At 49.0% G+C, this 26,816-nt stretch overlaps 1 protein-coding gene across 1 annotated transcript in view; it reads right to left on the reverse strand.

Annotated features, from left to right (window-relative positions):
* Positions 1 to 26,816, reverse strand: part of pmfbp1 (polyamine modulated factor 1 binding protein 1) — a gene marked incomplete at both ends in the record, with an annotated part of 149,388 nt that overhangs the window by 97,670 nt on the left and 24,902 nt on the right. The window contains 2 exons of the mRNA XM_083690860.1: positions 10,320 to 10,431; positions 22,974 to 23,047. Of these exons, the coding sequence (XP_083546986.1) occupies positions 10,320 to 10,431; positions 22,974 to 23,047 (186 nt within the window). The remainder of the gene's footprint in view (positions 1 to 10,319; positions 10,432 to 22,973; positions 23,048 to 26,816) is intronic.

The following is a 26,816-nucleotide window of genomic DNA, read 5'->3' on the forward strand; positions in this document are numbered from 1 at the left end:
ATATACTTTGCATTCCCCAGAACGGTGGTGCCCAGACTGCCGGGTGAGTATGAATTCCATAGCCAAATTGCCCTCTGCAATTGAGAGTCACAGCGTAAAAGAAGAAGAGGTCAAATCACCCAGAAACAGACGCATCACAAAACAATCAGCGTCGGAAGATGAAACTCACAGACTCCCGGCAATAAGCTGCTTCAACCACCGAATACAGCATCCGTTTATACGCCCTGAACTTTACACTCCAGTATACGAGCTCAACAAATGTCTGTGCTCAACTAGAACACAAGGCGTTGAGAGAACGTCAAATTGTAAAACCGTAATACTGCATGTAAAAATCCTGCGACGATAAGACGACTTGACGGAATTGCATAAAATCAATTAATCTAATTCCACAGATTTGTAATTTAACAATATTACACAGATAAAATGCATGTCACTTTCTTTATCAGCCTACCATTAAAAGATACAGAATGTAAGCGTCAGCTAATATAATCAAGATTGAATTAACCTTGGATGTCCCAAATTACATGCTGTTCTATTGCTTCGCAAATGGGCTATTTTGTTATTTCATTTAAATCAACCAGGATCCTGATTGGAATGAACATTGTGAAACCATTAGGGATCTAGAGTAGTGGGTTGAAAGGCGAGTGTCAAACCAGAATGCAGAATCCATTTATTCTACGATATATATCAGAAGATAACAAATATTACATGTCGCTAAGCTATTGTATTTGTGCCATAATTAGCACACGACTTGTCAGTAAATCTAGCAGCAGTTGGAACGGAGCGGTAGAAACGGAGCCGGTCGCTACTGGCCAGGGGCGGTGAGGGCGCTCTCTCACTGCTGCTTCGTCTGAGTGTTTACGAAGTATTTTACCTTATTGCTCATTTTGTTTCATGACGTTCATTGTGTCATTTCTTGTTCCAACCGAAACCTATCTGTGACGTGTTTTACTCAAGGACGAAGTACTTCATTCTCATCCGTTTACGATACTTAATGGACATGATGGCCTCAAACTACTACGTACAGGTTAGGCTGTGACCAAGTCAAAGGTCGAAACCGCTCACTATTTAGCAACAATGGACTTCTGTTTATTGTTGACAGGGAGCGCTGTCGTAAGCGGTTAGAACGGAGCACACATATCTGCATCTGAATACAAATCCTTGGTAGGTTCTGTATAGTGTAGATACAGGGGAAGGTGAATTCACACATCCTTTATTTAAATAACCATACAGTATCCTCCATGTCCTTCTACACCCAACAGTGGGGAAGGACAGAGAAGACAAGGGTTTACTGTAGTTAGATTTAGCAAGATCGATAATAAACATGATGACGAACAGAATTCAACACTTATGGCTATAACATTTGGTTACAAGTCTGTTTTTTTTAAATGATAGCAAAGCCAGTTAATGCTGCCCGTCATAATTTAGAGTCCTTCCCATAAAATCCCAAATCACATTCTCCTGAGTGGTGCCTTTTTGGTGGAGTTTTAGAAGGCACACTAATATTAATGGTTCTGTCAGGGGTTTAATGAACTGGCCAAACTGCTCTCTGGACTGATGCCTTGACAGATAATCCACACTGTCTCTCTCTCTCCCTCCTCTCTGAAATGTCTCCCAGAGGTTTAGAGGGGGGCTTCTATACCGTACCTGGCATCCAAGGGTGTACACTTTGCTTACCTGGTAGGTAGCTACAGAAAGACATTGCTCCAGAATTCAGTTCCAAATACATCCTGTCATAAGAGTCAGAATATAGGGTAGGAAAAACCAAGGGAATGGAACAATAAGGGACAAGACATCTTGTGCGTCATGTTTTATGACTATCGATGTCCAGTCGGGATTTTTTTTTTGTATATTCACGTTTCATGTCAAGGATGTATTCTGATTGATAACAAAAGGCTTTATGTAGGCGTACAATACGCAAACATATACACAGCCATATGCACCCGCAGATGGATGAATCAATTCAATTGGCATTGAGAGAGGAGAAAAAAACATCATGTACTGTAGGAAGGTAGAGAGAGAGAGAGAGAGAAACAGAGAGAGAGAGAGAGAGAGAGAAACAGAGAGAGGTGGATGAGGGGAATAGAGATAGGGATAAAGAGAGAGAAGAGGTGGATGAGAGCGATAGAGAGAGGCAGGGGTTGTCTGGATCCCTTGGCCTGGGGCAGTGCATGGTGAGAGCTGGGGTGTTGCAGACGCTGCAGGGTACCGTCTGGGACCGGCTGGGCTCCTTCACTGTCTACTGATACTACTGTTTGTAGCCCAGCAGGCCAGAACCTCTGTGTGTGTGTGTGTGTGTGTGTGTGTGTGTCTGACAGGGAGAAATTGCACAAATGAGAGTGTGAAGGTGTATGTCTAAGTGAACAGCATGTACTGCAGTCTATTTTTTGTGAAAGTGTGTGTGTGAGTGTGAGTGTGTGTGTGTGTGTGTGTGTGAGTTTGTACACGCACGCGAGTACGTGTACGCATGTGCATGCGGGCGTGCATGTATGTGTGTGTGTGTGTGTGTGTGTGTGTGTGTGTGTGTGCACGTGCGTCTCCAGGAGGCCTCTGCTTAACCTGGCTGACTGAACCATAGAGCAGGGGTCCTCCATGTCCTCCCAGCATGCCGGCGCTTTAAATACAGATAGCTCTGCTTCCCCCCATGACGCCCACCCCTGCCAGCCCTCTGCCAAAGGTCCACCTTCCAACCCCCCTCTATTTCTCCACACCGGACCGCGGCGTCAAGGCCCGGGCTGTCTGTACAGTATACCTGCGCTGAGACTTAAGACCTCCTGTGGACCTGAGGGACGGCCCAGCCCAGTCCAACAGTTCTTTCCCACCGTATAAATGCGAATACAAGTGTGAGCAGGCTCTGTGTATTTAAAAGGAGGCTATTATACAATGCTCATTATCTTTGACCTGAGGCTACCAACCCACCAACGCCGCTTTGATCTCTCACCGCCGTGACAAGCCTCCAGCACCGGGCTTCCTAAACGAGCCACTCAGACCTGAACCGGCAGGCAACAACATCAAGTAGAGCTGGGAATACATATGCAGATATAGATAATCACAATACATTTAATAAAAGAGAGAGAGAGAGAGAGAGAGGCATGGAGTGCCCTTAATATAATTAACCACAATAAGGTAGAGGCAGGCTTCGGAGCTCCAAAAGCATCACAAAGGAGAGATTAACGCCAGAGCTCGGGCAGATTGCTCTCAGAACCTTTTTTTATTTTTTGTATAATTTTTTGAAAGATTTTCGCGTGATAAAGAAACGCCGTACATTTCATCCGGTAATTTCTGTTAAAGGTTATTTTGTTATCTTCAGACGCCCAGAAAAGGACCGCTATTGTCTTGATCTTTGGAGGTCTCAGATCCAGTCATTAGCATGCTAATTGCGACCTGGTCTCCAGTAGCATATTAAAGAGAGGGCTGAGAGAGAGAGAGAGAGCCTCTTTGTCCTGACAGGGCCCTGGGATTTCTCTTTGCCTGCCTGATAAAAAAAAATAATAAAAAAAAATAGGCTTTTTGTTCAGAATTATTATTACATCTTGAGATTCTCGCCTCCGACAACGAGGTGGAGCTCCATGGTGCGCTCGGCCAAATTAGAGAGGACTTGTGGAGTGAGAGAGCAGCTGCTACCCTGCCTGGCCAAGGCCAGTCCTCCCTCCATCCTGCTCCAGAAACGCCGTTCGCCCTGTTCATTGCAGGTGAGCTGCATTAGAAGTACCCCCCCACACCCCCACCCCCCACCATCATAAACTACATTACACACACACACGCACATAAGCACACACACGCACACACGCACGCACGCGCACACAGCAAGTCAAATGTTAGTTTGAAAGAACTACAATAGCAACTGACTTGCTTAGGGAGCTGTTGTACAGAACAACTGACAGCAAGTGCTGTCTGTCTGACTGCCCCCACAGGCCACCTCACACACTGGGCTGCCAGCGGCTGCCAACCAAGCCTCCAGAATGCACAGAGGGCTTAATATGTCAATGAGCCATATCTGCCTGCCAACACCACACAAACCATGCACACATCATCACCATCACCCCCCCCCCCCACCCCCCCCCCTCCCAGATGAGGAAAAAAAAAAAGATCCTTATTAAAAATTCTATTTGGAAGTGCACATAGGATACATCAAAAGGTGCTGACACCAAGGGACTGGGAGGGTGACAGGGGGAGGGGGAGGGAGGGCAATGGGGCTCAGTGATAACCACATCAAAGCAGAGGCTGGGGAGGGGCAGACACGAAGGGCTGGAGGGGTACTAGTGGGGCTGTTACAGATGGGGGAACCCAAATAAATCCAGCGCAAATTTAGACTACCATTTGCAATTTGGATAATGCCCTGACATTGAGATGTCTGTTATTTGTAACCATCGGCCCCCAAAACAGGAAGAGGCACTCTATTGTGATGAGGAGGGCGTTCTATGTCACCCAGGTGCAGATGAGTTGCGGTAGTTTGGGGGAATTATAAATGATAGCCCCATACTGTATGAAAAGACAGAAATAAAATAAATAATAAAATAAACACATCTAGTGGAGCCCAAATGAACGGACGCCGCAAATGTGCACTTCAGTAAACAATCAGGCGCCGGGGATTAGCTGAAATTGGGGCTGACTACACGCCGTCCCCATTCCGGCGCGGGCTCGGTCAACCCTTTTAACGCCAGGCTGTTAGGTGATACCTGTCCGCCGGCCTCTTCAAACCCCCCCCCCCCCCGACCACCCGCCCACCCCCCGTTTAAAACCATTCCCAACAAACCCTTTTCACAGAGCCATTACAGGCCTTCAGCAGTCTGGTTCACACTGAGAGAGGCGTATTCAAGGGGAGAACAGAGCAGACACCATCGCACTGTTTGCTTAGGCTGAGTGCTGGGAGAGTGTTTTGGAGCCATAGGCCGACTAAATGAGGTTCAACCACTGAGCCTTCCTAGCGGGGTGGAAGCAGAGGCGTCCGTGGTGGTGTTCCGATATCGACGGTATACTAGAATACTATTTGCAATGTATTGGTCGTTCGGAAAAGTCCGCCTGCGTGGATGCTGGAACTCGGCCCACGTGCCCACAGTGTCAGGCCCAGAGGGAGACCTTCGCCTTCAGGGTGTAGGATCATGGTGAGAGGCTCAGCCTTGACTCTTACCACCTAGCCTATCCCTCCCCAGGCCCACCAAGCCTATCCCTCTCCAGGGCCACCCAGCCTATCCCTCCCCAGGCCCACCAAGCCTATCCCTCCCCAGGCCCACCCAGCCTATCCCTCTCCAGGGCCACCCAGCCTATCCCTCCCCAGGGCCACCCAGTCTATCCCTCCCCAAGCCCACCCAGCCTATCCCTCCCCAGGCCCATCCAGCCTATCTCTCCCCAGGCCCATCCAGCCTATCCCTCCCCAGGGCCACACAGCCTATCTCTCCCCAGGCCCACCCAGCCTATCCCTCCCCAGGCCCACCCAGCCTATCCCTCCCCAGGCCCATCCAGCCTATCCTTCCCCAGGCCCACCCAGCCTATCCCTCCCCAGGCCCATCCAGCCTATCCTTCCCCAGGCCCACCCATCCTACCCCTCCCCAGGCCCACCCCTTCTCTGTCCTGCCCAGCTCCCAGCAGCAGCAGCAGCAGCAGCAGCACACGGCCCATCTCCCTCCTCGAAGACCAAGTCAGTTAGAAAATAGCCCTGACCACCCCAATCGACCGCTTCCCCCAGTCACCAGGACTCCCGGTCACAACACTGACACGTCTGCACATGCTCAGTCAGACGGAATTCACACTCTTACCGTCCTCTCTGTGTGGTCAACATTGGCCGGGCCCTGCAGGTCTCTGGACCACCACGTTGCAACCATGGAGGAGTCCAATCTATCACTGACATCAATCAGTCAGTCGCTCAAACCAACCACAGAGACTTCATGTGTCCCGTCATCACCGAAAGCAGTCGGAGGTTATGGATATTCGGATCATAAACGGTGCCAAACGTGTCCAAATGTTACTGAAGGGGAAAAGCAGCGCGTTGATTGGTACTAAGACTAAAGTTAAAATCCATCAGGTGAACCAAATCAGAAAATGTCTCACAAGATCACCGTCGAGTTACGAAAATGAATAATTCACTTGAGTTATTTGTGATTTCCCCTGACGGACCTTGGGCCACGTCTTTAGTAGGGGAACAGCCCGCTGCCCAGAGGCACTATCTCCATGAATATACAGAGAGAGATTAAGGAGCGCTACTTGCTGACGTTTGACTTTCCAGCCTTCATCGGGGAAGAAAAACATGCTTGAGACGGCGCTTGACCACCACAGACACACACACACACACACAGTCTCCTCCCTACCCTTCGTGATACACCGCCTTGCATTTTCCAATTATAGAGCATTATAATTATATTACACTTTAATAATAGAGAATTTCATCCACTTAAGGATTCTGCAGCGTTATAAACTTAGCACAACACTAAATTGCTCTGATGTATAATAAAGGGGGGGGGGGGGGGGGGGGGGGGGGCTGCATACTTCATTCAGGTTTCATTTCATTAGGTATTCTATGAATTTCCAATTAGGATAGAAGGAGGAAAAAGACAAAGCATTCAAGTCTTTCATCATCCTCCAAGATAGGCCCACGACTGTTCAAATATTCCTCGTCTTCTGCTATTCCTGAGAGTGAGTCAGACAGGCATCTTTGTTCGAGAAAGAACATTAGCAGAGAGGGAGGAACATTGGAGAAGACGCCAGGGTTCAAACACTCCGCTTCCATCCGGAGCATTCCATTAAGAGAAAACGGAAACCAGAAATAATGAGAACCGTCTTCCTCCCTTCTTCCCCCCCTGCCTTGTGCACCTGGCCGGAGAGAGCAGAGGAGAGGAGAACAGAGGAGAGGAGAGGAGAGGATAGGAGAGGAGAGGAGAGGAGAACAGAGGAGACCAGAGAGGACAGGAGAGGAGAGGAGAAGAGAGGAGAACAGAGGAGAGGAGAGGAGAGCAGAGGAGAGCAGAGAGGAGAGGAGAACAGAGGAGAGGAGAGGAGAGGAAAGGAAGAGGCCTCCTCACACCAACACATTTCTCATTCCCCACTCTTGCCTCTCGACCTCTCTTACCCCTCACTCCCCTCTGCATACACGCGTACGTTTACTACAGTCACTACATCACAAAAAAACAGAGAGAGAACGTGACGGTGTGTGTGTGTGTTTGTATGTGTGAGTGGGTGGGTGAGGGTGAGTACATGAGAGAAAGCGAAATTAGAGGGTTCGAGAAACAGAGAGCGAGCGAGCGAGAGAGAGAGAGAGAGAGAGAGAGAACAGGGAGGGAGAAACTCTGCTGCTACCGCCACTGGGCTGCTGGTCCTGGGAGCCCTGCAAAGGAGTGTGGGACTTGATGAGGTCGTCCAGCTGAGTGATATACAGTGGCGGCCACGGGCGAGAGCTGTCCATTAGTCACGGGGTCCCTGTAATGCTCAGCTCCAGTACATTATTTTCAAATGCATCAGTCAGCGTCGTGCAGCACAGATAAATTCTAATGCCGGGGATCTGGAATGCATAGTCTCACCGCTGCCATATTACGCTGCAGGTTAGGAGGGTAGGGAGAGAGAGGGGGGGGGGGGGGAATGTAATTTATTTTTCACTGCGGCCAGTATTCCTCCCATTAGCTTCAAACGTGAGATAAGTTATGGCCTTTAACGAGCACCTTTAGCCGCCAGAGCACGCTACACACAACGCGGCGGGGCAGGGGAGTGGACCGGGGAAAGGGGGGGGGGGGGGGGAGATTGGCGGGTGGGGACTCTGGTGGGTCATCCATGCCCTGCAGCCCACCAAAGTCCGTCCCCCCCCGTCTCCCCCCCCCCTGTCCCAACTGAGGTCACTACAGAATACATGCACGCACGCACGCACGCACGCAAACACACACACACACACACACACACACACACACACACACACACCTCCCAAGGTGCCTTATTACACTGACCCACCTACAACACGAACATAACTAGCTGTTCAACTAGCCGGCATTATGCATATAAAAACAGAGCGCTGTCAGAGGCAATGAATGATGAATGCAGTGCAGAAGGCTATGAAAGCCCCAAAAGGTCTGGGCGATGCGAACCAACCCTCCGTTAAAAGAGGACCCGGTGAAGGAGAGTCTGCCCGTGAGAAGCAACCCTGAGCATCTCCCATTCAGACTGCTCTTTGAACCGGCGCGGGAGGATTTGCCCTGTCTCCGTTCTACCTTTGCCAATCAAATGTCAAGGCTGGCGAAAAGCGCAGCCTCGCTGACCTTTTAAACAGCTCTGGGATCACTTCCTGTGTTTCACAGAGCAGTGGGATGTGCAGAGGGAGGTCTCGGTGTTCTAAGACACACACGCAGACACACGCAGACACACACATACTCACACGCAGGCACACACACACACACACACACACACACACACACACACACGCAGGCACACACACACACACACACTCACACACTCATACAGGCCTCGTCCATTGGAGTGGGCAGACAGTTCAGGAACCTGACAGATGGAATCAGAGAGCTCCCACATAGCTCTACTCTCTGGCAGACAAGAGCAGTTAAAGGAAAATGTGTGTGTGTGTGTGTGTGTGTGGTGTGTACTGTATTAATTAACTGTGACTGATAGTTCTCTGCACTCCCTACAAAGGGCCATTTCTCACGATCTCAGACCACAGATCAGCACATGACTGTACATGTGCACATGTACAGTAATGTCTAGTGTTCATCAACACACAGTCAGTACACTGTCCTCCGTTCTGAACAAGAGCCCAAATGGTCATTTTTAGGACCAATGGCATAAGAGTCTAGGATTCAGACTCATTTAAAGAGCTCAATTAAGTCGAGCTAACTATTTCTCATTGAATTGAGGGAGAGAAGTTCAAGAGAAAGCTCTGGAAAGATTCCTCGGGAACAGACTTTTCTGTTCTTTTCCATCAAACGGAAGAGTCTTGAATTGTCGCGGCGAATCCCCAAGCATACATCTTAGTGTCAATTATTGACAAGTGACTAATTAGCAGTGCACTTCTAAGCCTCCCTCTTGGTTTGGGAGGGAGACTTCTTTAAGTATGCAACGATCAATACCAGCTCTAATGCCTTCCCCCATCATCTGTTCTCTTCCGTCCAAACTCCCAACCCGGTCAATCTATCAAGGCACTAATTAAGACTTTTACCCAAATTACCATGACCATTTTGCACATTCTATAAGAAACACCATCACAGTCCAACGTCTAGACAGTGAGCGATGTGGAGATGAGGACCATTTGTATGAATATTTCTCGATTCTGTCCATTTGAATATCAGACTCATGACTCAAGCCAACCCTCTAGGCTGAGATGCATTGTTTATTGAACATACAGTACGGTTCAGACATATAAGACCAGCCTTGACATGTTCAGTGCTGACATACTGTTCAATGTATTTGTATGTTCGTTATAATGAAGGAGGGTGAGGGGTGGGGTGGGGTGGGGGAGATAAGGGGGGGGGGGATACATTACCAAACCAGGTGAAGCGGACCAGCTCTAACCACCACTACCTCGTCCCGTCTCCCGTCCCCCCTTGGCATCGTGACTCACCCCATCTGCCCGCGGGCTAAATGAGAAAACGCGGCCATTCTGGGCAGAAGCGTCATGTCGCCTCATCTCCCATCACATCATGTGCCATCTCTGTTTACCCCACCAAAACAGCCATGCCGTTAACACAGATGAATTATGGAGGGGCCTACAAGACTCTCTTAATTACTCTACCCCCCCCCCCGCCCCCCAGTGTGAATAATGCAGGCCTCTGCTTACAACGACTTTAGTGGGGATTGCATGCAATAGTTAACATAACTGCTTAACAGAGCGGTGGTCTCCCCCAGGGCTGGTGTGTGTTTCAGGGCCAGGCTCACACTCATTAGAGATATGTGTGTGTGTGTGTGTGTGTGTGTGTGTGTTGTGTGTGTGTGTGTGTGTGTGTGTGTGGCAGGTGGTGCATGCTAAATGTAGCTACTCAGGGATGCATACATGCGGCACTGGACCAGTTCTCCCCCTGGCACTTGTCACTGGTTTGTCAGGCATGAGAGTGTGAGGGGGGTCTGGGATGCATATGCTACTGGTGAGAGAGGGGTCCAGGGCAGTGAGGCAGAAGACACACACACACACACACACACACACACACACACACACCGGGGTACTCAACTATTATTTGGGTCACTCTGACAGTACGGAGTGTTGAGCAATAACCCTCTCCAGAAGATACGTCATCCTCATGGACAGTAGTCAGTGGTCTTTCTCTGGATGCTGTAAAGGCCAGTTCCTCTGCTGTGCTTCCACAGGCACCAGTTCTCCACGGGGGAAAGACACGTACCTTAGCTTGGGTTTCCTGCTGAGAGAGAGAGGCCTGGTTGAGCTGCTGGAGCCAGGCATTCTGGGTAGAGAGGTGTGTCTGTGGACCGTGGCGCCGATCCGCCTGGCCTCCACTGTAATTATAAATGAATGGATGCAATCAGAAGCAGAAGCACGGCAACAATCACCTCTCCCTTGGCGGTGCTGCGGGCAGTACACTGATTATTCGTCTGAAACAACATCAAACTATCCACAAGCATCCGTTCATCAAATCTCCCTGTGAATATCTGGAAATCTGGAGGGGTTTATCAGACGTGCTGTATCATGTTCTATAACAGACGTTGCAGCCTTCTGAGAAGCATCAGTTGGCGTTTCTGATCGCACGATACGACTCCAACAGCAGTTTTAGCCTATTCAGCTTCAGCTTCAGCTTCAGCCGCCGTGTTTCAAGTGTCCAGAAACCCTGGGAGAAGAAATGTGTCGCTAAACCGTCACTCCGCTCGGCTGAGTGGAAGGCTGAGAGACGGGTTAAGAGGACGGTGGAGTGAAACCAGGGAGGCATAGTGCGTCCAATCGCTCTCTAACCTCTCCCATTCACGGGCGCCACTAAACCCAGCTGGCTGAAGTGGGACCGTCACTCTGGGTCCTTTTGTTCATCCTGTTAGCTTGGAGACCTGCCCACGGTCCTTTAGCCGGACCAGCCATGCCACAAAGTGCCCTTATCAAGTGCAATGAATAGGAGAGAGCCACTCGCTGCTTAAAATGAGAAATTGACTCCCCCCCCCCCGCCACCACCACCACCACCACCATCACCCCTGCTCCCCAAGGACTGGGATCCTATCAGCTTATCAACCCCCGCATCAAGCATCCGGGGGGGGGGGGGGGGGGGGGGCTGGGAGAGTGACGACCGTGTATTGTCATTTTTACAGTGAGGGGTATATGTGTTTGAATAAAAAATCTATTCAAAAAGTTGAGTGTGAGAGAGAAAGAGAGAGAGAGAGAGGGGGGGGGGGGTGCGCAGGAGGGGGGGGGGATAGAGAGAGAGAGGGGATGCGCAGGAGAGAGGGGGCGAAAACACATCAGCGCAAGTCAGGGATAAGACACTTGATGAGTGGGCCGTCCTGAAAGAGGTAAACAAATCAATCATGTGTGATAAGTGTGGGCTTTATCAGAGCTGGGCAAGGCCAGACTCACCATCACTACAAGCCTATGGTGGAATACCCAAACACACGACTGCAGTACCGCTTCACTCCACAGGCGGCGCTGCTCAGGATAACCATAACACTTGAATTGATCCGTTTCGAATCCTGTTATATCTACCTACATAAGCACAGGCGTTTTTTATTTCCCCATCAAAGAATTCTAAGCAAAATGAGAGTGCTGGTTGTTTACTGGAAATGGAAAAAAGGGCAATTATAATGTTACAGGGAGAGAGGGCAGTCTGGCTCTGTGTGTGTGTGTTGTTGTGCTTTTACATGGACTGCCTCTATTATTCATGAATAGGGCTCTATTTATGGAGGGGCCTATTTGTGTCTGTGTGATTTCAGGTGCTGTTACTCAGCGCGCTAAAACCTTCACACCACTGGAGCAAGATTGCCACTTTTATGAGAGAACATCTTGTGTTGAAATAAATGCTCGCCAACCGATACGTGCCTCGGGGTCAAAGGGCGCAATGAATGTGAAGGGGGCTCTCAATAGGGCAGCAATCTCGCCGCACTTCCCATTCATACCCCTCCATTAAAAGAGAGAGTCACAAGGGAGTGTCTTTTTTCCTCAGACGCCTCCATTTCCGTTCAGCCAGCAGAGCTGCTGCTCTCCAAATCAAGAGCTTTGAACATTCTGACGCTGCAACATTTGGAATTACCTACCGTCGACGTTATTACTGTGTTAAACGGGAATAACAAATGATCTTGTACCAGGTTTGCAGGTATAGGCGGTTCCATAGTATTCCCTAGGGGTGTCCTGATCTGCTGCTGGGCAACGCGGTCAGGAGGTAGCATGTTGGTGGGCGCCTGTCGCTACTCCTGTTCACACGTTGTTGCTTCCAGTGATGTGAGTAGGACACAATGATGGCAGCAGGCACACCCCACACATCTCCCATTGGTTAACAGACAGCGAAACCGGCTAATGGAGTCACAATCTTGAGATAGAAAGGAATCGGCGACGATTACGGATAATATCTCAAAATGATCAGATGATGATCGTATCATGTAAAATGCCCAAAAATGCATAATGAGTACTCGTTTTGTCAGAGTACTCCAAGATTGTACAAAACTGTGAGAGCTAAAGTGGTAATGACTACAGTTCGAACATGTTCTGCTATGCTATTACAGGGTAATTACAGTACATACAGTACAATGTATGTTAGTTACTGTATGAGGCCTGTCGTTGGTCAGCAGTGTTGGAGGTAACGCGTTATGGTAACAATATAACTTTGCTAGTAATGAGTAATATAACAGTTACTGTTCCAATTTGAGCAATAACATTACAATTACTGATCAAAGATATAGATTGCTACTTTTGTTATCATTCTCTTCCTATTACAGTTACTGATCAGATCCATATTTGTGATTATTATTCAATCTCTGTTGGTGCAATATTTAAAAATCCCCCCGCCCCAGATTCTATTTGTTTTAGTCCTCTCATCTAGTTCCTGTTTACTCACGGAGATCACTACTCCTAACTGCTTTAGTGAGGGAGATCACTACTCCTACCTGCTTTAGTGAGGGAGATCACTACTCCTAACTGCTTTAGTGAGGGAGATCACTACTCCTAACTGCTTTAGTGAGGGAGATCACTACTCCTACCTGCTTTAGTGAGGGAGATCACTACTCCTAACTGCTTTAGTGAGAGAGATCACTACTCCTACCTGCTTTAGTGAGGGAGATCACTACTCCTAACTGCTTTAGTGAGGGAGATCACTACTCCTACCTGCTTTAGTGAGGGAGACCACTACTCCTAACTGCTACTCCTAACTGCTTTAGTGAGGGAGATCACTACTCCTAACTGCTTTAGTGAGGGAGATCACTACTCCTACCTGCTTTAGTGAGGGAGATCACTACTCCTAACTGCTTTAGTGAGGGAGATCACTACTCCTAACTGCTTTAGTGAGGGAGATCACTACTCCTAACTGCTTTAGTGAGGGAGATCACTACTCCTAACTGCTTTAGTGAGGGAGATCACTACTCCTAACTGCTTTAGTGAGGGAGATCACTACTCCTAACTGCTTTAGCGAGGGAGATCACTACTCCTAACTGCTTTAGTGAGGGAGATCACTACTCCTAACTGCTTTAGTGAGGGAGATCACTACTCCTACCTGCTTTAGTGAGGGAGATCACTACTCCTAACTGCTTTAGTGAGGGAGATCACTACTAACTGCTTTAGTGAAGGAGATGAAAAATGGCAGAAGCTTCTAAAACATTGACTTTCTCAGCGTCAAACAACTGAAAACAACTATTGGTGTCTGTCATTATTAGGCTACTTGTGTTGGTGTATAAGCCGATGTAACACTGACATTGTTTATATTGAGTGAGGGTGCACAACGCGCAGCGTTTGGGGGTGTAACGCAGAAAAATTACACCCCAATAGTGTAACAAATGACTTTTCCCAGAGAGTAATAAGTAAAGCAATTAGTTATTGTCGTTGTTTTACCCCCAACACCGTTCCTAAGGCACAGCCATGCACCGCAACAAATTGACCATAAATCTACGTTGTCACGGAAACGTTTACTTTCCCTGTACTGACACCTGTAGCCGACCGTGGCTGTAAACCACGTGGCTGTTATCCTACTCTACAGCAGACTGCTGTGTGTACACCTGTAGTAACAGGAGATAATGGCGCATGAAATGTATGTTGATCTAACAAACATGTGCAGACTAATCACTGGTAAGTGAAAGACCATCCAAACCGATGACTTACGATTACAAAACGGCAGTGCACAAAAATGGACACGCAAATGGACACAATGGAGGAAGATGACTCAATTGTGCCCGTTTGTGTATCCTGTGTCTATTTATGTACTGCAATTTTATAATCATGAGTCATACTGTAGTAAGAAAAGGTCCAATAATTAATGCGTCACCTCAACAGAACAATACTGCCAGTACTGAGAAAACAAGCCAGTCATAGAAAACTCTGATCACGTACACAATTAAATACATACTTAAAAGTCGTTTATTTAATCCAACCACAGAGTTCAAACATTCACAGAGCACCTTGAGAAAGCATTAGCCGCCCACACGACTCTGCAAAAGAACACCCACTTGTAGAAAAAGGCACTAATTGTTGTTCCCATCAAGTAACTGGAGGCCATTTATACCAGGAGAGGGGGGGGAAAAACCCACACAGGCTTGGAGATAAAAAAACGCTGATTGACTAGAAGATCGAATTGCATGGAATCCATACTGAAGAGAAATCTAATTAACTGAACAAACCAACTGATGGCATAACACTTTATCAGGTCCGTCTGAAGAACTTGATGGCTCTTCTCACCTTACGTTCGTTAGTGGGCTCGTTTTAACTAGCTCTAACTGCAGCCGTTCAGACATGTATACCGCCTCACTACAGGCTGAATAGTCATTATTGTAAGCTACGAGGGAAGTATTGAAACATTGGCCTACTTAACAATGACATACGGGACACGGTGTAGCCATTTATGGCATGTAGTGTACTTGAACATAACACTTTGAATGAATCGGCCGTATACGAGGACCTGTGTAGTAACTGTGGAACCGGTCCAATAACTGTTGTTTTAACACGCCGTCACATACATGAGGGGGAATGACGTAGTAATTGAGTAGTAATGGAGTCGAGTAGTTTGAGTTCTTCCACAAGTGGAATAAGGACAGTTCTTGACCACAGCGTAGTAAGACAAACACTTCAACTCAACATATCCTATTTTACAGCTATGTACTGTGGCAACATGTTAATACGATGTTGATACTACAGTACTTACAGGATTACTACATAGAGGCAATTCAATGTAAAGTGTAAATGATGTACGAAAACGGCTTTACAAATTTGTCTTTACAAGTTACGCTTTACAAGTTATTACTATAATGCTATATTGTTTCCCTGCTAGATCTAAAGGGTATGGAAGGAAACAGGTCCATATGAGGAGGTAGTCTGTTGTAGCATATTACTGTTGTGTATTTGCAGCTCCTGGCAATGCACACTTATGGTTTTATAATAACACATCATTCATCTCAAATCCATCCTTATAACAAGGAGAAAATAGGCCATGGTGGTACAGTAACTAATAGTTCGGTTGACTAACAAACCTCTTTGACATGAGAGTGAACAGCATGTCAAACATATCCTGTACGGTACAAGCAAGTGGCCATTAAGTTGCCATACTGTAGTCAGTGCAACCAACAATTGCTGAACGAGTGAGGAGAGCGTTTTGGTGTCAATGCAGGAGTCGTATTATACTCTGTACATCACGATAATGTGCATTATTACAATAAAGATAGTTGAAATACTTTGGTCGATTTTATCTATATACTGTACGTCACTGTTTGCCTCTAATATTTCGAGGCATCAAGAAGTGTTCTATTCAGTGAAGAAAGGAAAATACCCGGTAACCAGCTAATCTACACTGATGATAAAAAAAAAAAAACTGACATAAACTGCAATATTCTTTTGAGGTCCTTTTTCTCTATTGTGTCCTTTTTGTCTGCACATGCATTGTTATTCATATTCTGAATTCATTCTGATTAAATAGAAGCGAAACTTTGTCATCAAGGCCGCCAAAAACATAAAACATGTAAGGCAAACTTATTTCCTACTGAAAGGGCCTTTATATTGTACACAAAGTATCATATTGAAAGCCCAATGTCATGTCTTTGTGTTTCAGTCACTGTCCAATTTCCCTTTAAGAGCAGTTTACATAGCTTTCCCAAATGCTCAGGGATTTTAATTTCAAAGTGTGGATACACAGAAGAGGCCATGCTGGGCCGCTCAGCTCTCCTGTACAGAGCTTCAATATAACTTCAAACCAAAGTTAAATCAGACTTTAAATTGCTCTTCTTTGCCTTTTCAAAGAATGAAATGAAATTCTACTCCTTTTTGATGAGACCACCAGAAGTGTCGAGTTATTTGCAGGTTTTTAAATCTCATTTCCCAGTTCCAGAGGATGCAGGATCAGCTCCTGACTCCACTTAAACACAAAAAAAGACAGCAGCAACTTCTGCACCGAGGGGCCAGGTGAAGGTAAAGTGCCAAACAATATAATGAGCAATGTGACCTTGAACATTCATTATATGTTAAAAATAGGACAAACAATCGCTGCAGTAGCAATTTGTTGTCTCATTATCAAGAAAGCGAAAAAGGCACGTAGTGGAACCTCATGACTGCTTCTCTACATCTGACATCGCTGATACTCTCAACGTGCCGCTGGAATTGTACTGTCAGGTACCGTCTCAATTACAGAGTGTGATTAAAGTGTATGACTCCAGGAGAGATTAAAAAAATAAATAAACAAACCAAAAAAATATATACATTGCAAATACCATCTTGTTACGTTCATTATGACCCGCAGCTGAAATTTCCAACGTGTTGTCGCGAATATTCAACATTTCACAGACAAGCTCATTAGCATGCGAGTGAATAATGAAGGATCAGAGCGGCATAATTAAGCCCACGGTTAAACGCTAATTCCTGAAATAACTATAAGCGGGGGGGGAATAAAACATCCACATACGTACACACACAAATCTGTCCAATTACACTGCGTCAATATATACAAAGCAAACGATAATTGAGAGCGGCGATGAATTCAACGGCTACGGATAATGATCACGGTGCTGTAATTAATACTGGCTTTAGATTGATCCCAAAGGCGTAAGTACAGTACAGCAGGATAGAGAAGCACACACAGTCTATATTCCCATAGAGGAGGCTTCTGTCCTTTTCTCACTGGCTGCTGCAATAGAGAATCCTGTGTTGGAGTCAAGGTGACACACCCTGTGAGTGTGTGGTTGAGCAGTAATAGAGAGGCATCCCACCCTCTGACACACACTCACACTCACACACACACACACACACTGTGGTGCCCACGTCCTCTGTGGACTGTGCGGTGCCCAGCTAACACCAGGCAGGAGGCAGGGAAGCAGCAGATGCCCCCTGGGCTCAGCAGGGAGGCGGGCATACTGGTCCTGTGTGTGACGGGGTGGTCCTGGCACTACAGAGCCTCCCTTCCATCCACGTGCGGGACGCATACAAAGAGGGGGGGGAAAAGGCACCAAGTCGCCGGCAAGAAGAAGCGGCGGACAAAGAAAAAGATGAAGAAAAGAGGTCTATTCTTAACGGAAAACGAGGAGGAGGCCCTGAGGAGGAGTTGTTGAAAAAAAACCAAAAACGGGAACGCCGACCAAAGTTTGCCGCCCCAACTCCACGCCACACACTGTAGTACAGAAGCAGGCGGGCTGCTCTCCACAGACGTCTGTGGCTTTCTGTCTCTGCAACAAAGTGCTATTGTCACTTCAGACATTAACCACAGATCAGGTATGCAAAGCAGGCCCGTGCTAACAATAAGCAGGGAACAAAAAAAAAAAAAAAAAAAAAAAAAAAGCCTGAGGAGGAAAATGGGGAAAAATAAAACAAATAAGCACGACGGTTCGGATCAGACAAAAGGACGCGGACCGGAATCTTTGGTTTCCTGCTGGTTCTCCTCCCCGGTTGCAGCAGTGCTGGTCTGGTCTGGTCTGGGTTGAGCTCTGGGTGCTGGAAGAGGCTGAGTGAAGCCCACACACATGCTTTCAGATGCAGCCTCCCTTTCTCCTCCTCTCCTCTCCATCCCACCCAGCGTTGGGTCCCTTCCCCCTTACTGCCTCCTGAGGAAAGCCTCCACAGGACCAGACGCTGCCAGCCCGTGTGACGGGCAGAGATCTCAACCCGAGAAGCGGGCATCAAAGACCACCGAGGGGGGGGGACATGTTCTCTCTCTAAGACAAAAACAAGTCATAAAGCACATCCGCTCCCCTTTCCCCGCGCTTGTTTTTGTGTCTCCTAATTTATTTAGTTTCGCAGTTGTTTTAGAAAATGAGCTTCAGCTACTGTTCCTTTGTAGAGGGATTTGTGTGCCCCTCTCCCCATATTTCCCACCACCCCTCCCCTCCCCTCCTCACTCCTCCCCTAGACTGCCTCCTTATCCCCCCCCCATCAGTCTGCCAGACAAGTTTTTCCCACCCAGCCATGGTACACAGCCACCAAGCCCTTCTGTGAGAATAGTGTGTGCTTGTTTTGTATGGGTATGGTGTGTGTGTGTGTGTGTGTGTGTGTGTGTGTGTGTGTGTGTGTGTGTGTGTGTGAGTGTGTGTGTGTGTGTGTGTCATCTGTGCCAGCTTGGAGAGGAGGACAGAAGAGAGGGAGTAAAAAAAAACAACAACTCCTCTTTGTAAGTTATGGGAACACTCTGAGACAGACGCAGGCACTCATAAATTATACGCTTCATTTGCATATTCCTGGCATAAGACATTATGCAAATAGCAGTCAATTTGCATAATGGATTCCTCTTGTTGCCTCCGTTGCCTCATGCTCCTTTTTATTTAATAATGAAAAAGAAAAAGAAAAAAAAGGGTGTGAAAGAGGAGAGAACCGTGTGTTTGAGCCCCGCGGAGCCGTGTGCCAGCGCCCAGACTCACCATCGCCGTCCCGACGCGCCAGCCTCAGACGCTGGGAGGGATGTCGCCCCACCAGGAGCCGGCACGGGGAGAGGGATCGGAGGAAAGAGAGTCAGCATTCAGAACATCAGCAATTAAAACAGCTTACGACTCGACTCCTATCAAATGTGAACACAGACAGGGAGGGTGAATTAGTAAAGACGACGCGTGACTGTCGGGAGCTCCAGGAAGGGGCTGCTGAGGCATCTCTTTGGCTGAGGAGTGCGTACATGTGTGCGTTTCTCTCCCTTAATGACTCTGTTCTACCTTGGCTATTAATGCGAGCAGCAGGCTCGCTAATTAACGACAGTGGGCAGACCCCTGTCAGAGGGAGGGAAGGGGGGGGGGGGGGGGGGGGGGTGATGTTATTAAATAATTAAAAGCATCTCTGTCTCTCGCTTTTAACCTCATCAGTTCCGTTCGGAAATAAACCAGAAAAAAAAAAGGAAAAAGGAAGACCGAAAGCGATGTGGCCAAGATAATTACTTAATCAAATATGACAGACATAGCTAATTCCGCTAATTCTCAGCAAGGGTCCCAGAAAACGCTAACGACAAGAGAGGAAAGATAATTACCGTACGTACATAAAGCGATCAATACAAACAAAACAAAACAAAAAACGTCCAAAAAAAGCCGTGCCAACGTATTTACGATTTTGATTCGTTACGCGCTTAATCCTCGAACTTCGTTAAGAAAAATCTAAGGAAAAACAAACACAGATGGTCACATAGGAGAGTTGGTGTAGGCTGGTGTGAAAGTGTGTTTAGTTTAGAGGCAGAGAGAGGGAGAGGGAGGGAGGGAGGGAGGGAGAGGGAGGGAGGGGTGGAGAGAGAAAGGGAGGGTGAAAAAGGGAGGAGAAGGGTAGATAGAAAAAAGGGGGTGGGAGGTGGTATGCAGGAGGACTTTGATTATTTATAACAAAATGCCATTGCAACATCCTGCGCTGGGATCAGACAGCAAAACGTCAACTGCGATCAGCTATAGTCCAATAAGCAGCCTGAGATCCTTCCCAGTGTACAGTGGGGTAGAGGCACTGCTCACTCAGGTCTATAGCACTACACCAGAGCTGCTGGCTGGCTGCAGGGCTAGGGCTAAGCTCTCTCTCTCCTCTCCACCAGCGCCAACGTGGAGGCTAGGGCAAGGCAGACAGGCACAGGCGGTGCCAGGCAGGGGGGAGGGGGTGGGGGGTGGGGGGGGTGGCGGGGGGCGGGCGCGACCGGGCGCGACACAGCTAGCCAGCCTATGGGCGATGTTAAGATGCAATTCATCAGCTTTTAGAATCAATTAACCCGTATGTTAATTAATGTCAAGCCTATAGAACAAAAGAGGAGTTTTGGGGGGGGGGGGAGGGGGGGCGCGGGGTGTGGGGGTGTGGAAGGAAAGCTGAAAGAGGAGGAGGGGAGGATAAGAGAGGGAAAGAGAGAGAGAGAGAGAGACAGAGAGAGAGAGAGGGGGTGGGCGATTGAGGGAAACAAGCAGCGAATGCGGATGATGGCAGAGAGAAGCTGGCACAGTGCCATCCATTCAGTGGTAGCGCCAGGGCGGACGCGCGGTCGCTCTCGGGGGTATGTGGCTAGACGTAGCCGGGGAGACAGAAGGACCCCCGCCTGATCTGGCAGCTAGTGCCACCCTGCGGGGGGGCTGTTTTTGGGGAGGGTGGGACTTTTTTGGGGGACGAATCTAAGAAGTTAAGAGCACGGATGGAGGGTTCTGTGAGTCAACGCTCAACGTCAAGTCAACGCCACCACGGAGGAGAAGAGGCGAGCATCTGCTGCCCGAGATTACGGGGGAGCCTTCGGACGTCAGGAAGAGGGGCGCTCCTGGAGGAATTTCGGGAGGAGCGTTGTTGTTGGGGGTCCGGTAGGATTGGCTCTGGCATTGCATTGGGAGGAGAGGGGGGGGGGGCGGGGGTTCGGGCGATAAAACAAACAAGAGTTTTATTCCCCCTAGAAGGAACAGGACAGCAGGTGCCCCCCCCCCCCCCCCCCAGCGATGGATGCCAGGGGGTGGGCAGACAAGCTCTGGGGGGGGCTCTGCCACATGGGACTGGTGGGGGAAGTGGAATATCTCAAACAACCAACAGAGAGAAACTTGCGACGACGGTGTTGACGGGGGTGGATGTTGGGGTGGGGCAAAAGGAAGCGCCGCCCCCTCTCTCTCTCTCTCTCTTGCTCTCCCATCTCAGGAGCACCTCCCTGTGCCAGGCAGCCAGGCAGCCAGGCAGCCAGCCAGCCAGGCAGCGGACACCATGCCAACGTCGTGGTTGGCAGCCAGGGCTCACCGTGGGAAGACGCCGGTGATGAAATACAACCGTCTCGGAGGTGGCATTTACGGATTTCCCGGGAAAGTCGTCGTTTCGGAGGATGCCCGAGGAGCGGCGATTCGGGCGCCCGCCCCGCGAGCGTCGGGAGGTGTGCCAACGGGAACGCGGTGGCATCTGTCGCGGGGGGGGGAAAAAAGGGCGAGAGAAGACGGTAAACAACGATCAGACGCAAATCAACAGGAGCGGGCGCCCGTCGCGGGTCGATGGGCGGAGAGAAAGAGAGCCCCAGAGCAAACAAAGACCCACCAGCACCTCCAACGACTAATTACAACAACAAAAGTTTGCTCTGTTAATTAGCGAGACAGATTCAATGAAAGGAACGGGACAGATTACAAACAACACAAAGCGGTGGTGGTGGTGGTGGTGGTGGTGGTGGTGGTGGTGATGGGTGGGGGGGGGGCTGGATGGGGGGGGGGCGGCGGGGAGGTGAAAAGAAACAACAAAAAAACAAGACAAAACAAAAGCGGCGAGCTGTTCAACGGGGAAGGGGAGGGGTGTGTGGAGCGAGTGCCTCTTTCTGTGCCAACCCCCTCCACCCCCCACACCACCACCACCACCACCACCCCCACACTGTTTTCCTCAACGCAAACCGCCACCTCTCCTCGCGTTGGTTGGCAGCCACTGCGGTGAGGAATGCCTACCATGGGCACTGCTGCTGCACACGCTGCCAATCTACCAATCGCCTGCCTGCCTGCGACAAGAGAGGAGGAGGGAAGAAAGGACCTGAGGGACTGTGCCAAGGGCTCAACAGCAGCTGTTTACAAAGACACACACACACACACACACACACACACACAAAAAGAGACCAAAAAAACTGCAAACATGAGGACGCATACTAATGAAGCGCCACAACAAATTATAATCAGCGGACAGACAGGAATTAATTGACTTTTTTTTTTTTTTTTCTTCTTCGCCGTTTACATTTTAATTTTTTTGGGGGGGGGGGGGGGCTTGAATCTCACATCATTCCAGGTGTGTGGAATCTCTGCGTGACAGGATCAACTTCTTGGTCCAAAAAAAAAAAAGAAAGAAAAAGAAAGGAAAAGGCAAAAACAGAAAGCATGAAATTCTACTTCAGCAGCAAGCAAAGCCATGCCAGAGAAGCAGGCGGGCAGGCAGGCAGGCAAGCAGGCAGGCAAGCAGGCAGGCAGGCAAGCAGGCAGGCAGGCAAGCAGGCAAGCAAGCAGGCAGGCAGGCAGGCAGGCAGGCAGGCAGGCAGGCAGGCAGGCGTGTGTGCGATTTATCTACATTCACAGCAATCACCAGGGAGATGAATGGCTCAGCCTGTAGACTCTATACAGCATCCACCAGTATGGGAGCCAGGCGAGGGGGATGGCACACAGACAACAGACATGCTGGAACTCAGTGGAGGGGGCACAAGAGGCAGTGGGACAGGAGCACAGCCCCGGCCGCAGACTCACTGGGGAGGAGATACCCGCCCCACCAGCCCGCCTGCAACTCCGCCGGGCGGGGGGAGGGGAGGGGGGGGGCCATGGGAACACATTCGGAACACACCCCATCCCTTTTTTTTGTTTTGTTTGCCCCCTCCTTGCCAACCCACCAAAGAAACTACCAAACTCCACCCTTTCTGTGTTGTGATTCGCGGGGTAAAGGGGGTAAGGTAGCAGGAACAGATGCAACGCTGGAGAACCAGGTGGTTTGGGGTTGCGGGTCTGGGGGTCTGGGTACTTACGGGGTCCGGAGGAACGTGGCGGAGGATCCCGCGAGGTCCCCTGGCATCGGGCACAGAGCCAAGGACGGGCGCCGCTGCAAACACAGGGATTGGAGGGTTTCGTTAAGTTTGTTTTAATTTAATGCACAGGAAAAATTAAAACGGCAATTAGCGAGGAGGGGGGGAAAACCCCCGGCAGCCATTGGTAATCACAAGTGGATATCCCAAACTTTATTTTTTTTTCCTGCTCTTGGATTTTTTGTTGGACAAGGGGGCACGGTGGAATATGAATAATTGAAGAAGTCATCCAAAGGGAGGGATTATAAGATCTTTGTGCTTCCTACACTGCTTGGGCATACACCACCAAGACGTCAGAGTCAGGGCTGCCACCAGTCAGGATAGGTTGGTCCAAGGGTGGCATCTTTTTGGGCATCTCCGCCGCGGTCGCTAATAATGCGATCGAAACACACATGCAATTAACGATTTAATTCGTAATTCCTGTTGTGGTTTTTCCCTACCCTTTGCGGCGGAACGCGCATGGATATAATAATCTTTTGGAGCTAATGAGGTTTGGATGATCGGCCTTTTATTTAATTCCATGGGGGATGTTAATTGTGCTACGTCTTCATTACACAAATGGATTACAAAAAAAAAAAAAAAAAAGAGGGCTCGCAACAGAGAGCAGGAGGGAGAAAGAGGGGAGAATTGGAGAGAGAGAGAGAGAGAGAGAGAGGGAGAGAGATTGAGAAAGAAAAAAGAAAGGGGGGATATTTTCCTTCCTTCCTTATAAGCCAGCATTCAAATAATGCCACTCTACTTGCAAACAAGCACAGAAAAGCCCCTGCAATGCTTGGCAATGCTACTCTCTCCAAGTCCTCTCCTGGAAAGCCTGGTCTCTCTCCCTCCTCTCTGCCTGCTCTGTACACAACCAGCCTTCTGCCTTCCCTGGATCTGGATCGTACAAAAACCAGGGAAAAAACCCTGCCTGGAATTTAATTTCCCTCAATTGGATATTATTGTTGTTCTATTCAAACGATTAGTGTTGTCATATGATTAGTATTGAGCTTTGTTCCAGTGGTGTCGTTGGCGCGGGGCGAAGCGGAATGGAGAGGAGACAACAGACACAGTGGCGGGCACTAGCTAATGTCCTCTGTGCTTAATCATCGTACAGCAGAATGGTTTTATGCATATTTCATTTGCATATCATTAAATCGCTAAGGCACACTGGCAACTGGCAGCGGGGAGAGCGAGGGAGTGGAATTGGAGGAGCACAAAGTGTAAAAAAAAAAAAAAAAAAAAAAAAAAAAAGGAAAGAGCGACTCATTATGCGATGGCAATCTTCAAAGCTGCGCGCCTGCTTCCCGGCAACCTGCCAATTCGTTTTAATTCAACGTTAATTAAAAAGGTGGGCGCGCTCAACCTTTCAAACGTGGATTAATTGAGAGTCTTCCAATCTCTGCAGCAAGGAGTCCTCATACATACAGTATATAGGTGTGTGTGTGTGCGTATGGAACATATGTGGATACCTGTGGTTATTGTGAATGATTACGGGATGTTTGAGGGAAAAAATAATGTAATCCTTCTAATTACAACACGTTTTCACACAAACGGAGATCTTTTTTTCCTCGGTCGACTTTTGTGGGAACGACCCGCGGTTCTGTTTCCTGCGGCCAACGGAGAGAATTAATACAAAGAAATCATGTTGACGAGGGAAACGTGCATTTTGCTCCCCTAATTATGTTTGACCTGGTGTAATGGTTTGACATGGTGTATGTGGGAGATCACAGGGTGGCAGGGGGCTGTTGGCAGCGGGCGGGCGGGCGGGCGTGAGCGGGACTGGGTGCGGGCTCAGGAGCCAGGGGGCTGGGGAGCTGGAGACTGGCGACTCAGGGCACGGGGGGAAGCGTGGGAATCGCTGGGGGCATTCTGTCAAAGCCCTTCACCACGATTTTCCTGGGAAAGACAAAACAAACCAAACTGACAAGCCCCCCCCCCCCCCCCCCTCCCCCAACCCCCTATATCAAACCCCCTTCCACCCACCCTGGCCTTAAAACAAATTGTGCGTAATTTATGCGCGAATTAGTACGCTTGGCTGGACTCTGATTGCCTGTATTAAATCATTAGAGGCGATTAATCCATTGTTTCTGATTCCAGAATGTCCCCTCCCTCAACCTGCCCCTGCCCCCCCCTCCCACCCCCCCCACCCCCCCGTCTGGCGCACTGTCCTTTTGTAAGGGGCACAAGGGGTGCATTGTTGGCTCCCAACACACACACATACACACACACACACACACAAACACACACACTATTATTAATTGTGGGGTACAGATTGTGCACTGTAGAGTTCAGTGTGAGTCCCAAAAGGCCGGTTCTGTCTCCCTCCACCGTCTGCCTCATTTCAAAACAAACCAATAGCAACGACATCACTAAATATTTTATTCCTCCCCCCCCAAAAAAATATTCCTCCAAAAATTGTTTCTCCAGAAAGTTTTCAATAAGGTAGTCCTTCATGACAATAAAAGTTTTAAACAGCATGGCGAATAGCAAAAATCATAAAAACACAGTCCAAATTCTTCGGGACGTTGAGGCCTTTAAAACCACAAAAAGCAGGATCTAATCTTCGCTGTGGCGTTCAATAAAAAAAAAAAACTAAGCAGAAAAAAAAAATAATACGCCGTCTCCGAGTAGAATTAGGCTCCTCGCCGACCTGGCTCATCTAATTGCGGATGCCCACATTTCCAGACTTCCTGGCTAGGTCCTTCTCCCTCGCGAGGCAAATCCCCTCAGGCCGTGCTCGGAATATTCAAATGAAGTAAGCTTCACGCGCCGTGTTTAGTAATTTGAGTAATGAGAGCCGGAGGGGTGGAGGGGCGGTGTAGGCGGGCGGCGGGCGGGCGGGCGGCAGGCAGGCAGGGAGCAGGCTGGCAGGGGGAAGCCCAGCACAGCGGGTATGAGCCTGGCGCTCTGTAGCCGAGATACATGCAGATGTCGCTGTAGTTCTTCCAAAAGCTTCCACAACCGGCGAAGAGGGAGGAGGGGAGTTAACGAGGAACGGCATCGTTTGGCATCGCACGCACACACACTTACACACACACACACACACACACACACACACACACCTCCGTCGTATGTTTTTAAGGAGCCATGTGAGAGAGTGGGAGTGTGTGTGGGATGGAGGAGTTAGGATGGGTGAGGGTGGGGCTGGATTCTGGGGGCGGGGGGCGCGCACGGGGGGGGGGGAGGGGGGGGGGATCTGTACAGAGGAATGTGGCCGTACGTAAATAATTGTAGTGAAACGTGGGCAAGGTAAAGCCGAGCCGCCAGGGTGTCTGTGTGCTGCAGAGCGTGTCACATGGTGTAGGCATTATGCAGAGTGCTCATATTAATATGCATAAGGGGCCGTTTATTATGCAGCCCGGCACGGGGGTAATATAGCCGGGCTGTGCAGCCGTGCTCCGGTTACAGTCTGGGAATGTTATCTCTCTCTGAACAAACACAGCCCCTCATTTCCACCACTCTGCTCTCAAAATGTTTAATTATCCCACATATCCCTGGCGTTTGAAAAAGAAAGAAAGAAACTCAAGTCGCGGGGCGAATTCCACTGGCGCGTAGCGTGGTGAATTGACTGGCATGTTACTCCCCACCCCCCGCCCCCACCCCCCCGTGCACACACACGCACACACACACACCTCCTCCCCACACGCACACCCTTCGCCAGTCCCTACAGTGTCTAATCTGACAGTGAGTCAAACTAGAGAACACCCTCCCCCCATCAGTGAGGTGGTACGGTCCATATTTCACGAGAGCCTGTTTCCCTGGCAAACAACATCAAAAACAAACCAAGCAGACTCATGGGACCCAATG

This window comes from Argentina silus, assembly GCF_951799395.1.
Source record: "Argentina silus genome assembly, chromosome: 19".
Classification (NCBI taxonomy): Eukaryota; Metazoa; Chordata; class Actinopteri; order Argentiniformes; family Argentinidae; genus Argentina; species Argentina silus.